The 15,086-nt window shown below is 39.6% G+C and overlaps 1 protein-coding gene across 1 annotated transcript in view; it reads left to right on the top strand.

Moving 5' to 3' along the window:
- Positions 1-11,804, top strand: part of SLC6A11 (solute carrier family 6 member 11) — a 174,580-nt gene extending 162,776 nt beyond the window's left edge. Inside the window, exons 11-14 of the mRNA XM_043963677.1 lie at positions 1,622-1,724; positions 2,949-3,049; positions 3,858-4,028; positions 7,868-11,804. Of these exons, the coding sequence (XP_043819612.1) occupies positions 1,622-1,724; positions 2,949-3,049; positions 3,858-4,028; positions 7,868-8,020 (528 nt within the window). The 3' untranslated portion in view covers positions 8,021-11,804. The remainder of the gene's footprint in view (positions 1-1,621; positions 1,725-2,948; positions 3,050-3,857; positions 4,029-7,867) is intronic.
- The last annotated feature ends 3,282 nt before the right edge of the window (positions 11,805-15,086 follow it).

Here is a 15,086-nt window from a genome sequence, read left to right as displayed (position 1 = left end):
TTGCAGAAAACATAAATTTTCTGACATGGCCAATGTGGGAATTTTTGTTTGGCTGTGCATATTTGCTACTAGGTGGGGTTTTTTTGTTTCAACTTAAGGGTGAGGGTTAGAAGGAAAAGGATTGGGGCAGCAAAAAAAAAAAAAGAAGGAAAAAAGGAAGGAAGGAAAGGGAAGGAGGGGGGAAGGAAGGAAGGAAGGGGGAAGGAGAAGCAAGGGGGAAGGAGGAAGCAAGGGGGAAGGAGGAAGGAAAGAAAAGGATTTGAAACATTTTTTAAGCTTTCAGAGAACAAAGCCCAGAAGAAAACAGAGACAAACAAGAAACCTCAAAGATTATAAGTGATACAGTGGAAAATTAGATGAAATTGGAACCTGTGTTCATAATCTTCCCATTCCTTCCTACCAGTGTTACATTAGGGAACCCTTTCTATGGCTTAGTTTCCTTACCTGTATAATGAGAAGTTAGACTAGATGCCTACACAGTCCCTTCCAGGTCCAAATTTTTAATCTATGTTGAATTTACTATATATTTTAAAATAAAAGCAAATTATACATAATGGAGATTTGTAGTTTCATAGACAACCCTCTTTTTCTGTTTTATTTTGTATAGGAAAATATAAATATAAAAAATCATTCTTAAAAAAAAAGGAATGGAGCCAGGAATCTCTATTGACTCATTGATTCATATTCATAGATCCATAAAATGTCAGAACCAGAAGGGATCTCAGAAGCCATTTAATCTAAAGTTCTTATTTTATAGAGGATTGTGCTCTGGTGCTCAGAGAGGGCAAGTGCTTTTCCTAAGATCATATAGCCATTAAAACCTTAAGCCCTCTAAGAATGACCCTGCTACCTTCTGAAATGCATATCTCTCTCTTTCAATCCTTTCCCCCAAACACCTCCATCCCATTGTGAAGAAATGACCCTTCCCTTACAACTGAAGGTTATTCTCAGGAAGCTTCCAAAACTTAAAGTTTGAAAGGTCCTTAAAAATCATCCGAGTTAAACCCTTCATTTTAATGATGGGGAAGCTCTGATCCAGAGAAGAAGTTACTTTCTCAAGGTCACTCCATGAGTCAGAGGCAGAGTCGGGCTTCTTCATTGTATGTTGTTATCACTGTATACATAATATACCCTGGATCTTATTAACCAGAGGAGCATTTGGTTGAACATCAACCTTTTTTTTAGAGTGGTAAAGAATGGGAACCAAGAGGCAGCTGAACCTGGGGAGGAAGGCATTTTCTAATGCCTGGAAGACAGACTGGCTCTTTAAGTTGGCAGGAAGGGTCAGAGGAGCATTACCTTTGAACTAGAAAATGAAGAATTGATTTTAGGTAAGTCAGGGAGGAGAGTTTTAATCCCAAAGTAACAGGAATGTTAGTCATTTGGCACCATAAGGCAAAAAGACTCGGAATCAGAAATTCACACAACTAATTGATTTGGGATACAAGCCCAGATCCTGACTCCAAGTCAAAAAAATTATCCCGTCACATCCTCATTCCTAAAAGATCCATTCCTATGAGTAGATCAGTCATTGAGGTCAAGAAGGGAATGCAGACTAAGCCATATAAGACATTACCACACTCATTCTGCTCCCCTGTCTCTCCATCTGTCTCTATTGTAGGGTGGCATGTATATCTTCCAGCTGTTTGACTCCTATGCAGCCAGTGGGATGTGTCTCCTCTTTGTCGCTATCTTTGAGTGTGTCTGCATTGGTTGGGTTTATGGTGAGTATCAGTCTGCCCCAGTCCCCACGGCCATTTGCCATGAAATCTCTTCCCCTATGCCAGCTGCTACCCATAACACCTAGTCCCTGGAGTCAGTAGGAGGCACAGGCTCTTTGTTCTGTCCAGCCACTGCTTGGTGTGACTGCAGCTGGGCAGAAGCCCGAGCACCAAGCTTGGCAGGATCTGCTGTTTTCTTCTCTATGACAATAACATTCTAGACCTTGTCCCTTTATCCCTCTGGTTTTCATCATCTCCATCCACCCCAACTCATGCATAGATTTCATAATTCTTAGGTTCAGAGCTACAAGAGACCTCTAAGGTTATCTAGCACAAACTTTCATATGTCAACCATATCAGGAAACTGAGGCCCAAGGAAGTTTTAGCTTTCCCAAAGTCATATAGGTAATAAGTGACAGAGGGAAAATGTGAGCTTAAGTGCTCAGACTCCAACACCAGTACCCTTTCCACTGTATCATGAAGAATGATTACTTCCCATGGCTTTTAAATACACCTAGCATCTAACCAAAAGCCCTACAGTAGTTTAAATGAGAGGCAATGTGGTATGTTAGATAGAACACTGGAGCTGAAGAAGACCCGAGGTCAAATCCTGTTCAAATAATTACTAGGTATGTGATTGTGGGCAAGTCCTTTAATCTCTCTGTGCCTCAGTTTCTTCATTGTGAAATTAAGAGGTCAGACTCGATAACCTCTAAGGTCTCTTCCAGTTCTAAATCTATAATCCTATGAAACCGGAGTATTTTTCTGCTCAGTGGGAGCAGGGAATGCTCGCTCATACAGCCCTTCTCTCACTCAAAGATGAGAGCAAATAAATCTGCCCATGTTCTTCTCTTCTTTAGGCTAAGAGACCAATTCCTTTGGCCTTTCCATATAGCCCTTGTAGTCTAATGAGGGGATTTTTCATTGTGCCTTATGTGTGTGGGGTGGGGGTGGTAATATAGTGGATAGAACCCTTTGTTGGAGTCAGGATGACCTGTGGTCAAATACTGCTTTAGATGCTTTACTAGCTGTGTGATCCCAGGCAGGCCATGTGGTCGTTCTTAGACTCAGTTTCCTCATCTATAAAATGGGGGTAACGATAGCACCAACTTTGCAGGATCCTTGTGAGAATAAAATGAGATAGAAAATATAAAATACTTTGCAAATCACAAGGCACTATAGAAATGCTAGCTATTGTTATTCATTATTTACATTCTTTCTGTATAGGAAGCAATCGCTTTTATGACAACATTGAAGACATGATTGGCTATAAGCCACTATCCCTAATAAAGTGGTGCTGGAAAGTCGTGACCCCAGGCATCTGTGCAGTGAGTAATCCCTATCAGTTGGATTCCCCTTCTCCCTCATAGCTCTAAATCCCTGAGACAATAAATGACGTGTTCTTTCATACAACAGGCCCCTAGTGTCTGGAACTCTATGGGTGTTTCCTTCCTTGACCAGAAAGATTGTGCTAGAGTCAGACTTGTACCATCCCAGCCCTCATTGAGCATATAGTCTAGTAGAAATATAAAACACACTCACTCACAACCATAATATAAAATAACACATAGCTGCTTCATTGAGGTGAGAGCTAAGTGTCATGTGAGTTTAGAGGAGGGGGAAGGTCACTCCTGACTATTGGGATTGGAGAAGCCTTCTAGGAGGAGGTGACATTTGAGTCACTCCTTAAAGGATGAGTAGGATTGCAATGGCTGAAGAAGCAATGTAGGAAAAGCATGCCTGAACATGTGGTTGACCAAGCAGGACCAACAAGAATATGAAGCTGCCTGCTTTCCAATGGTTGCTTGTTTATAAGCCACTTTAGTCCCTATATATCAATTTATTAAGCATTGGGTGTTAGACACTGGGGATACAAGTACAAAGAATGAAACAGTCCCAACTGGCAATGAATTTATATCCATTGGAAAATAACTATGTAAAAAGTATAAATACAACATTTATAAATACACACATATATGTTTATACATCATCTACGTGCCAGGGACTGCGAGACTTCACATGGGACATCCCTCTGTGAGCTAGGATTTCCTTGTCGGAGCATCCTTTGCTCCCTGGAAAGGAGTACTCCTGTAGTGATTTCCATCCTAGTGACCAGGCTGCTCCTCAAACTTTCAGGGAATCTTCATCTTCTTCCTGGTGAAATACAAGCCCCTCAAGTACAACAATGTGTACACATACCCCAACTGGGGCTATGGGATCGGCTGGATGATGGCGCTGTCTTCTATGGTCTGCATTCCACTTTGGATCGTCCTCAAGATGTGGCAAATTGAGGGCACGCTCCTGGAGGTGAGTGAGAACTAGGTCCTACCGCCCAGCCATGGAAAAGGGAAATTGGTCAGGTGGAGAAGCAAGGAAAAGAGCACCCCTGGAAGGCTTTCGAACTGGGCTTCTTCTGGGAGTCATGGTTCCAAGACGAGTATGTATTGATGCTGGACCAAAAATTGGCATCGAGGTGGAGCTAGCACTTACTATGCTATCATTTGATCCTCACCATAACTCTTTGAGGCAGGTGCTGTTATCATCCCAATTTTACAGTTGAGGAAACTGAGGCAAATAGAGGCTAAGTAACTTTCCCAGGGTAAATAGTTAATAAACTTACACAGTTAATAATTGTCTGAGGCCAGATTTGAACTTAGGTCTTCCTGACTTATGGATAAAAAGAATAATTGTTCAAATGTATTTAGCTTCTAACTATTTACAGATCACTTTTGTCATGACAGTTATTTGAGGTGGGTAATGAATGTACTATTGTTTCATTTCCCAAATAATAATAATAATAACAAGGCAATATACTGTAGTGGAAAGAGATCTGGCTTTGGACCATAATATTTGGCATCATGAAATAATAGATAGAAAATCAGTTTTGGAGTCAGGAAGACCTGAGTTCAAAATTTGCCCCTGATACAGAATGGCTGGGTGATTCTGGGCAACTTATTAAATCTTTTAGTGCCCCAAGTAGCTTTTCAAAACTACGAGCTGCAGAACTGAGGTCAATCTGCATTACTAAACTTTCCTCAATGGGAATTTCCCATATGGATGAAGACCAATATTTAGCAATACATACATACATATATATGTATATATGTATGTGTATGTACATATACATACACATGCACATATAATATTACATACATGCACCTTTCTAGCCATCTAGGTACTATATATATACATATATGTATATACACACATATATGTATGTCCAAATATATGTATGTGTATTATGATGTGTCTAATTATATTTAGGTCCACACCTTTATTTCATCAGTTGGAGGCCCTCTTGGTGTGGAAATTCCCTACTCCATAGGAAATTGATAACTGATCTAAAATTTGTCTATAGTTTTCACTCTTCAAGAGTGACCTTGAGCCACCAGTAAATAGAAAAGGTAAATCAATGAAACTTATTAGACAAGAATGAATAAGAAGTAATTGAACTCAATAACCTAGTGGCTGGTCAACCTGAAAATACAGAATACCTAGAAAAGAGTTCTCTAGTTGACAAAACCTGCTAGAAAAGCTGAGAAGCAGTCTGGAAGAAAATAGGTTTGGTGCCACATTTTATGCCATATTGCATTTATTTATATGATAAATTCAAAATGAATGAAAGGTCATACCATTAAAAAAATTAAAAGAGAAGAACATCATGTATCTTTCACAGCTATATGCAAGGGATGAATTATTGACCAAATGAGATAGAAATAATTACAAAAGACAAAATAAATAATTTTGATTACATGAAATTAAAAAGCCTTTGCACAAAAAAATTAATTCATCTAAGCATGAATGAAGGGAAATAGTCAACTGGAAAAAAGCTTTGTATCCAATGTCATTGATAATGGTTTAATGTCCAAGATGTATAGACAATTAATAGAAATATATAGAAAAAAGTCATTCCCCCCAAAAGAAATAAAATAATTCTTTAAAAAAGAATAGCAATTAACATCCACATGAAATAATGTTCCAAGTCACTAATAATGAAAGAAATGCAATTCAAAATGGTCCCAAGGTTTTGATGTCCTCCCAGAAAATTGGCAAAGATGACTGAAAAACAGAAATAGTCAGTGTTGGAGGAGTTGTGGAAAGATGATCACACTAACACATTGTTGTTGGAGCTATAAAACAGTATAATAATTCTGGAAAACAATTTGGAATTATGCAAATAGAGTGGTTAAAATGGTCATCCCCTTTGACCCAGAGATTACACTGCTAGGCATATGTCCCAATAAGGTCATTAAAAAAAGAAAGGCTCCACATATATCAAAACATTTATAGCCATACTTTTCATGGTGGCAAAAAAATAGAAACAAAATAGATAGTGATCAATTAGAAAAATTATGGTACATGAATGTAATACTGTAAGAAACAACAAGCAGGATAAATGCAGAGCAACATGGGAAAATACATGAAGTGATGCAAAGTGAAGTAAGTAGGGCCAGGAAAATGATATACACAATAATTACATCAATATAAATGGAAAGAACAACTATGAAACAAAACTGAATTTTTTTAATTTGTAAAGAACAAACTTGCTCCAAAATAAGAGGAATTGAGTAGATATGCCCCCCAACTCCTTTTTAGAGGTAAGGGGTTCAATCCTATGCTTTAGCAAGGTTATTTTGACAATTCACTGGAAGATGGATGGGAAACTGGAGACATTAAGGGCAGAAAAACCAGTGTAATTGAAATGGCCCAATCAAGAGGTGAGGAAGATATGAACTCAGACATGGTGAGGAGGGTAGAGAGAAAAAATGGGACTTAAGTGAGGAATGGGGGGCATTGTTTAATTTTGTTTTGTTTGTATTTGGAACTTGGAGTAGAGGTCTTTAAGTTAAAATGTGTATCCCCAGAATCCCTGAGAATATCCAGTCCTTGAAGAGGACTTAGCACTAACATAACAAATATTTTCCTGGGGGGTAGGACAGCTGCCACACATGAGAGTTTCTCCTTACGGAAAGCACAGTCCATCAGCCTGCCACAGGGCCTCAGGCCAATTGGGAAAATGACCTTCTCTTCATGTCTTCTTTCTGTAAGGATGGTGCTTGTTTCTGGAGCCAAGAGCCCTACAGCACTGAAGGTTCTCTTATTCGTGAAGAGATTGTAGGTCACCAGGTTGTTTTGTTAACACTCTGGGACCTCATGTCAGCTTATGACTTCAATGGAAACCTTCACTTAACAGCACCATCTTCCCCACTGAGAAAATACCCCAAGGTTTCCGCTGGGTTGTTGGAGTTCAGAAATGATGCCAGTTTCTCTGAAGATGAATTTAGGCTCCAGAATTTAGAATAAGTAGGAGAGGAAGAGTAGGGACTCTTTGCTAAACCACTTAGTGACTTGCCAAGGCAAGAACCTAGCTTAAAACCCAATTAGAGGACAGCTAGGCAGGAGGACCTGAATTCAAATCTGGCTTCAGACACTTACTAGTTGTGTGACCCTGGGCAAGTCACTTAACCGTCATTGCCCTGCAAAAAGAGAGAGAGAGAGAGAGAGAGAGAGAGAGAGAGAGAGAGAGAGACCCAATTAGAAAAGAGAACTTTTCTCTCTAGGTCTTGGTTTTCTTATGGGTAAAATAGAGGCTTGGTCTAAGTGGCCTCTAAATTTCCTTCATCTCTAAAGTCCTATGATTCTCTATTGGAATAATGGCATAATAATTATTATATTAATTTATAATTCATCAATATGATGTAGAAATATAATTTATTATTATAATTATATAAATTTAAGTTTTGCAAAGCACTTTCTAAATATTATTTCATTTTATCTACCTCTCCTGAATGGTAGGTGCTATTCTTATCCTCCTTTTACAAATGAGGAAACTGAGGCAAAAAATGTTTAAGACTTACCCCTAAAAAAAAAAAGACTTACCCTTAGTCAAACAGACAGTAAATATCTGAAGTGGGATTAGAACTCATGTCTTCCTGACTTCATGTCTAGTACTCTATGATCAGTGCTTCCTAACCATATAACTGACTTAGATGGTTCCCATATTTGAGAAGCATAGCAGTGGTTTAAGGAAGAGGGTAACTGGGTGAACTTAGAGCCAATGTTAGAAGGGGATCCCAGAAGAGGAAACCCAAGGGCAGGAGTCCAGGAACATCCTTACCCAGCTCTTGTCTTCTTCCATCACACAGAAATTCAGGAAGTTGATAGTGCCCAGCCCAGACTTGAAGATGAGAGGGAAGCTTGGCACCGGCCCACGAACGGTTACTCTAAATGACTGTGATGCCAAACTCAAAGGCGATGGAAACATTTCTGCCATCACAGAAAAGGAGACACATTTCTGAGAGACCTCTCTTCGACTGGGATTTTTTTTTTCTGTATAAATGAAGAAATAAACTACTTCACTTAAATATAGGAGTTCGCTTGTTTTGCACAAAAAAAAATTAACAAGTTAATTTTAAAGTGAATACTGTCTACTTGTTTAAAAGTCATTATTTTTAATTATTATGTAAGTAACAGTCACAAAGAGATAATATTGTATGGGACACTAGCAAAAACTTCTTGTAACGTGGTGATTTTAATTGTCATTTTAGGAATTAGGAAGGTCTGTAAAATGGACTGTCAACCTTTTATACTTGGGTTTGGGGGATGGGGTGACCTTGTGCAGATTTAATTATGCTTCTAATTCATTTCCACAGACCATTGTGGACCATCTCCTTTCCAATGTATGTCTATAAAGGGGCCTGCTGTTTCCTTCTCTGTACATTGGAGTGAAGCTTCCACTCAGTTCTTGCCATCTTCATTTCAGCCCCAGCCTCCAGATCATAGGATTTAGAACTTGAAGAGAATTTAGGAATAATTGAGTCCAAGCCTCTCATTTCACAAACAGCTGGAGAGTTTGCATCTACGTAGCAAAGCCAGACTCTACAGACCCTGAGGTATAAAAAACCCCTCTAGACTGGACATGAGGAACCCTGAGATGGAGTTTCAGCTCCTCCGGTCACTCACTGTGTGAGCTTAGCCACCACATCCCTCATCTGTGCAGTGAGGGCACTGGACTAGGTAACCTCTGAGGTCCCTTCCAACCCTTATGTTCTCCTATTTTCCAATTGCAAAGCCACAGAACCAGGCAAGATGTGGTGGGTGGGAGGCTGTATTTGAGAGATGACTACTCTTCAAATCAGTATCAAGGTCATTGTTTTGTGGGATGTATTTCTCTTTAGCCTTACAGGCTTCAGGTCAAATTGGACCAACTGGCTCTTACCTAGGGAGTCCCTCCTCCACAGATTTTCTTTCTCTGTTTTAAGTTGTCCTTTAATACTCCATCAGTATTTCTCTTCCACTTTGGATGGAAACATCTACTGTTTCTCTTTAATTCTGTAAGCAAGGGAATAATGAGAGAAGGTCCAACTCCCTGGAGAGGGTTAATCAGAAAAAGAAGTAGTTAATGCGATAAGCTGTCATTCTGTTGTTGTTTTTTTCCTGGAAACATGTGACCTTCAGCCCACAATCATATTTGAAAAGTGATTGGACTAGATCGACAAGGTGGAAGGACATGTTCAAAACTTCTTTATCAAACTATTCCAGTCAGAGTGGCATTACTTTAATATTTCAAGAGACCGGTCTCATACTACCTAGGAGAGAAAAACAAAACTCTGAACAAGCCCTAAATTCTTGCCAAATTTCTGCCACTGGTAAGATCTTGGGCAAGTAATTTCCTCTCTTTGAACATCAGTTTTTCCATCTGCAAAACAAGAGCTTGGGATTACATACTTCTTAAGGTCTCTTCTAGCTCTAACATACTATTGTTGTCTTGCTTTTTGTTATATATTTTTATTGGGGCTGGGAACTAGAATTCATCCCCATATATGATATGTATGTGGCTCAAGCTACCTGAGATTATTTCTAGATTTGCAGATACCCATCCCCCCCCCCAAATGGAGAGGCAGGCTTAGAGTCAAGAACACCTAGATTCAAGTTTCACCTCTCATATAGACTGGCTTAACCCTAGACAAGTCCCTTAGCCTCTCAGTGCTCTGGGCAACTCTCTAAGGCTTTAATTGGCACAGCAGGTGAAGATCTACTTTAGTAGTGGGGGTTTCTTTATGTATTAATGAAATCATAGGTTCAAACAAAAAAAATAAAACAAAATAAAACAAAACCTTCCCTGTTCCCAAATCTTAGGGGGTTTACCAAATGTCCCATGTCTTAAAAATAAATCAAATGATAGAAATGATGAACTTCATCTTATTTTTTAATATTATAAAATCTATAGATATGCATTTATTCTTTCAAAAGATCAGAGTCATTGTATGTTCTACTGGATCTGTAGAAATATCCTTCAGCCTTAAATGATTTCATCCTTTCCATGATACTTTTTTTCAGTCTTTCACATTTCTAAGCAAGTAGGACTGACTCTGTGTCATAGGGCAAGTCCTGATACTTATTAGCTTGGGTGACTCTTCACCTACCTGGGTCTCAGTTTCTTTCTCTATAAAAAGAGTGAATTGAGCTTAATGGTCTCAAAGAGTTCCTTCAAGCACTAATGACCTATGATCTTTCTTTTTGGTTGGTCTCTTGGTTGGGTTTGGGTTTCCATATCATTTTATTATTTCTTCCTTCTCACTTGGTTGGGGGATGAAGAGGGGATAGTTGGTCATGTGAAGGAGAGTTTAGAAATGACAGATTTTTCTCATGCAGATGTTGTAAGAATGTTCTCCCCCACCCTTACTATTTCCTTCATGTTATTTGAGCCCTTTCTCTCTCCCTCTGCTTTGACTTTTCCTCACCTCTCACTTTCCAAGATTCTCTTCTTCTATTAGCCAATGACAGTACAAGAGCCTTTTGGTCACCTTCCTCAATAAAGATCTGTTCCATCTTTCCACTATTTCTCTCTTCCAGGATAATTCCTGCCTGCTGTCAGTAGTCAATTGCTGAGTCTTTTATTTTTATCCTTAATGCTTAATTCTTTCTTAGTTTCTTCCAAGTGGCTCTATGTCCAAGTTAAAAGTGGAAAAAACATCCTCCCACAATTGAGCATGGTTTATGAAGGAAGTATCTAGAGTAAACTATAGTCAAATGGATTCTTTGATCTTTCTTGGTAGCTTCTAAGCACATCCTTCTATTCTATGCTTGATTTTTTTTTCAAACTGATATTTTTGTTTCTTAATCATGATTTTAATTTTGAGGAGAAAGACTTTTTAGCCTCTTGCCATTAGCTCGCTGATAGCCCAGAGTAAATCACATGCCCTCTCCGAATCACAATTACTTCATTTATAAAATGAGGGGTTTGGATGAGAGCATTTGTAGGGTTCTTTCTTGCTTCCTGTGTTTCCTGGAGATGTGAGCTTTCCAAAGTCAGAACTTTTGAGTTATGGTATTGGGGCTGAAAAGGGGAAACTTTGTTTACATCATAATGTTTGAAGGAAACAGAACATGATCTCATCCTAAAGTTTCCAAAATCAGCTCAGTTATCTGCTCTGGCCAGAAACTATACCAAGTTCAATTATTTTGTTTTGCTGGCCCTCAGTTCCCCATGACCTAGGCTCTCCCTCTTCAGTCCTCATTCTGATCTGGCATCCCATCTCCAGAGAGGTAGCAAGATGCCTCCCTCAGGGATCTTAAGTCTCAACATATGCCCTATGTCTTGGGTTCATGTCTGTCTTCACTAAGTAAGCATTCCAACAAATCCTGGGTTCAGAAGGTCTTCTGACTCTGCTGCTATAGACTGTTTCATCCATCCACAGCTTTATATACATACATGTGGTACCACTTGGTCTGGAGTTACTAATATGCTGGGGGCTCAGTTTGTGTGCATTTAACACCTGAACTGCTTAACATTTTATTCATGGCACACAGGAGGGATTTTCCCCCCAAATTTCCTACTAGTGTTTGTGTACCTTCTTTGGAAACAAACAAAAAGATACAAAAGAGAATTATGTTCTTGTGGTGATGACTTTTTTGATATTCATATAGAAGCAATAGATCCTTTCAAAGATATTTACAGTATTATTAAAGAAAGGGTTGTATTACTGTTTTACACAGCCGAAGTTTTTATTTGGTATTCAAAGGGCACGCAAATTTTTGTCTGCTTACTCATTTTTAAAAATTAAAGAAGTGAACAATGTATGACAGTTGTCTTGCTATTATGTTTCCCTTCATTCTCCTTCATGATCTTCTTTATTTGTTATATTGTGTCCCAGGTTTGTTGGGTAATACCCACAGCTAGAGGGAAGAGCTTTGGATTAAGGTGGGAAGACAAAGAAATCAGGTCTTATTTCTGCCACTTGATGTGTGACCCTAAGTGAGTCATATCCCTCTCTCCATAAAATAAGAGATGGGCTAGATTGGCTGATATTGATAAAACTTTTTGAAGTTAACAAAGTACTTTGATTAAATGATCTCATTTAATCATCACAAAAATCCTACTTTCATCCCCATTTTACAGATGAGGTGGCCAAGATTCATAGAGTTTGAAGGATTTTCCCAGAATCACACAGTTACGTGTCTGAGGCAAGATTTGAACTTAGGTTTTCCTGACCCCAAATCCATTCTTCTATGACTATACAGTTATAAAATCCCTTCTAAGCTTTAAAAATATATGATTCTGTGACTGTGGGGAAGAACACAACAGATAATTTCTCTGGCTACCAAATATCTATCACTCTCAGACTCCTGGGGCCTCGAGGAAGATGTGAGGGAATTCAGGAGTAAGCAGCCCTAGCCTCCTTTTCTAGCTTTATCTCTTCTTCCTCTCCCTTCATGGAGTGAGGCTCATGACTTTGCACAGTTCTGTCTCACTTAAATCCAACTCATGAGCAAGTCAAGACATCACCCTCATGAAGTCATTGGATCTCTTTGAGAATGAAGGACCACCACCACTACCACCATCATCATTATCAACCATCACCATCACCACCACCAGCATCACTATCACCACAACCACCAAAACCAAAAACAATTTGCTTCTCTCAATTCAGAGTAGAGGACTTGCTCTTGCCCAAACACAGACTTTATTTTCCCACCTCCCACTTCCCACTATTTCATGAGGAGCAGTCCCTAGTCATGCTCTTTTCACTCTCAGTTCTCTTCTCCATCTACTTGCTTGGAGCCTTCCTACCCTCAAGATCCCTCCTTGTTTGTTCTTTGTTTTTGTTTTTGTGGGGCAATGAGGGTTAAGTGACTTGCCCAGGGTCACACAGCTAGTAAGTGTCAAGTGTCTGAGGCTGGATTTGAACTCAGGTCCTCCTGAATCCAAGGCCAGTGCTTTATCCATTGCACCACCTAGGCGCCCCTAAGATCCCTCCTTTCTGAAAGCCATTATCCTGATCGGTATATCCCTAGCCTATACCATCATTTCTTTTTTTGTGTGTGGGGGGCAATGGGGGTTAAGTGACTTGCCCAGGGTCACACAGCTATTAAGTGTCAAGTGTCTGAGGCCGGATTTGAACTCAGGTACTCCTGAATCCAGGGCAGTGCTTTATCCACTGCGCCACCTAGCTGCCCCTATACCACCATTTCTTGAGGGACCCCAGGCATGCTCACCTGAATCCCCCTCCTCTCCCCACCCTGCTTTCCAGCCTCCTGTTATGTGTTTTCATCCCCAATGCAAAGATTCTTTTTTGCATGTATCATGGACCCCATCAGCATACTGATAAAACCTCTAGATGTCTTATTAGAAAACAGTTTTTAATGCATAAAATCAAATACATAGGATTACAAAAGAAAACCAATTATATTTAAATGGTTGTTTCCCCCCACCCCCACATTCATAGACCCCCTGGCCTCTATGATGATTAAATGTCTTGTTTCCCTTACTAGTCTTCTAAATTCCTGGGGTGGGGGGAGGGGTAGGAATCTTCATGGCACCTAGCATTAATGCCTCACACATAGTAGGTTCACAGTTAATATTTGTCACGTGAAAGTATGAAGAATAGCTTAGATTTGTATGGTGCTTTATACAGGAGATCAGTAAGAGCACCAGACTTAGATTCGCCCTGTAGAGGCTTGGCCTTCAATCTTCCCTTAAACACTGACTGTGTATGGAGATGCAGTATCACACAGTGACATACCTGCTGGAGTTGGAGTTAGAGCTGTTGCTCAGTCTTGTCAGTTGTATCTAACTCTTCATGACCGCTCTTGGGGTTTTCTTGGCAAAGATACTGAAGTGGTTTGCCATTTCCTTCTCCAGCTCATTTTACAGATGAAGAAACAGGCAAATAGAATTAAGTGACTTGCCCAATGTCATTCAACTAGTAAGTGTCTGAGACTGGATTTGAACTCCAGTCCTGACTCCAGTGCTCAAGTTCAGATCCCAAATCTGCCATACCAACTATCTGAATGACCTTGGACAAATCACTCAACTACTCTTAGCCTCAGTTTCCCCAACCCTAAAATGAGGGAGTTGATTAGATGGATACTAAACTCTCTTGCAACTCTAAATCAATAAACCTAATACTTAACTCCTCTGAACCTGTTTTCTCATCTGTAAAATGAGGGTCACAATAACTATAGCACCTTTCTCATAGTATTATTAGGATGAAATGAGATAATGTATGTTAAGTGCCTTGTAAAACTTTAGGACCCTATATAGATTCAGTTATTATTGCTATTATCATTATTGTTATTATTATTACATTCAGAATGACATGGACCTGCCACTAACTTTTTGGGGTTTTTATGGAATCATATCTGTGATTTTATGGTGTAAGATTTAAAATTGAATTGATTTTATAGAAACTAATTTCACAGCCAGATTTGGTGGAATTCACCAATGTGTGAAAAAAGACACCTGTATATATTTTTGCTTAGCCAGGGAGTGTGGTTCAGTTTGCAAACCTCTGAAAACTATGAGTCATCTCTGCCATAGAAGCCCAAGATGTCTACACTGTCTGCTAGCAAGAGAGAAGAGCTTCTGGAGCCTTCATCTTCTAAGTCAAATGATCTCTTCCTTGCCTGGAGCCCTGCAGGAGTCTACTGCCCTTCCAAGTTGACTTTTGAGTGGCTTGAAATTCCTCCTTCTATCTCCTGAGCCCTCACTCTGTGTAATCCCTGAGATACCTTGCTGGGGCACATTCTAATCCTTGCTGGATTAGAATGAGTTCCTGGTTGCCTGGCAACCTGAGTCAGCTTATGTGAGGGAGGTCATTGTAGACCACTAGAAATGTAGATGGAGGAGTAGAGAAGGGGAAAGATTTGGAATAACTAGGGATCACTGAATAATTTTGAGAGCCATGGAGGGTTATTGGGGGTAATTAAGGGTGAGCCATCCTACTGGACTGGAGAGGCCTGAAAAATGTGATGAAGAGCATAAAAATTGGGAGGAAACCTTAAAATTCTTTTCATTTGAAATGTGGTGGAGAGGGGGAGAGGGTGTGGGAGGGGAGGCAATCCATCTCAGGAAATGGTGGT

Source organism: Dromiciops gliroides, chromosome 1, assembly GCF_019393635.1.
Source record: "Dromiciops gliroides isolate mDroGli1 chromosome 1, mDroGli1.pri, whole genome shotgun sequence".
In the NCBI taxonomy this organism is placed as follows: Eukaryota; Metazoa; Chordata; class Mammalia; order Microbiotheria; family Microbiotheriidae; genus Dromiciops; species Dromiciops gliroides.
This window is presented reverse-complemented; position numbering and strand designations above follow the sequence as displayed.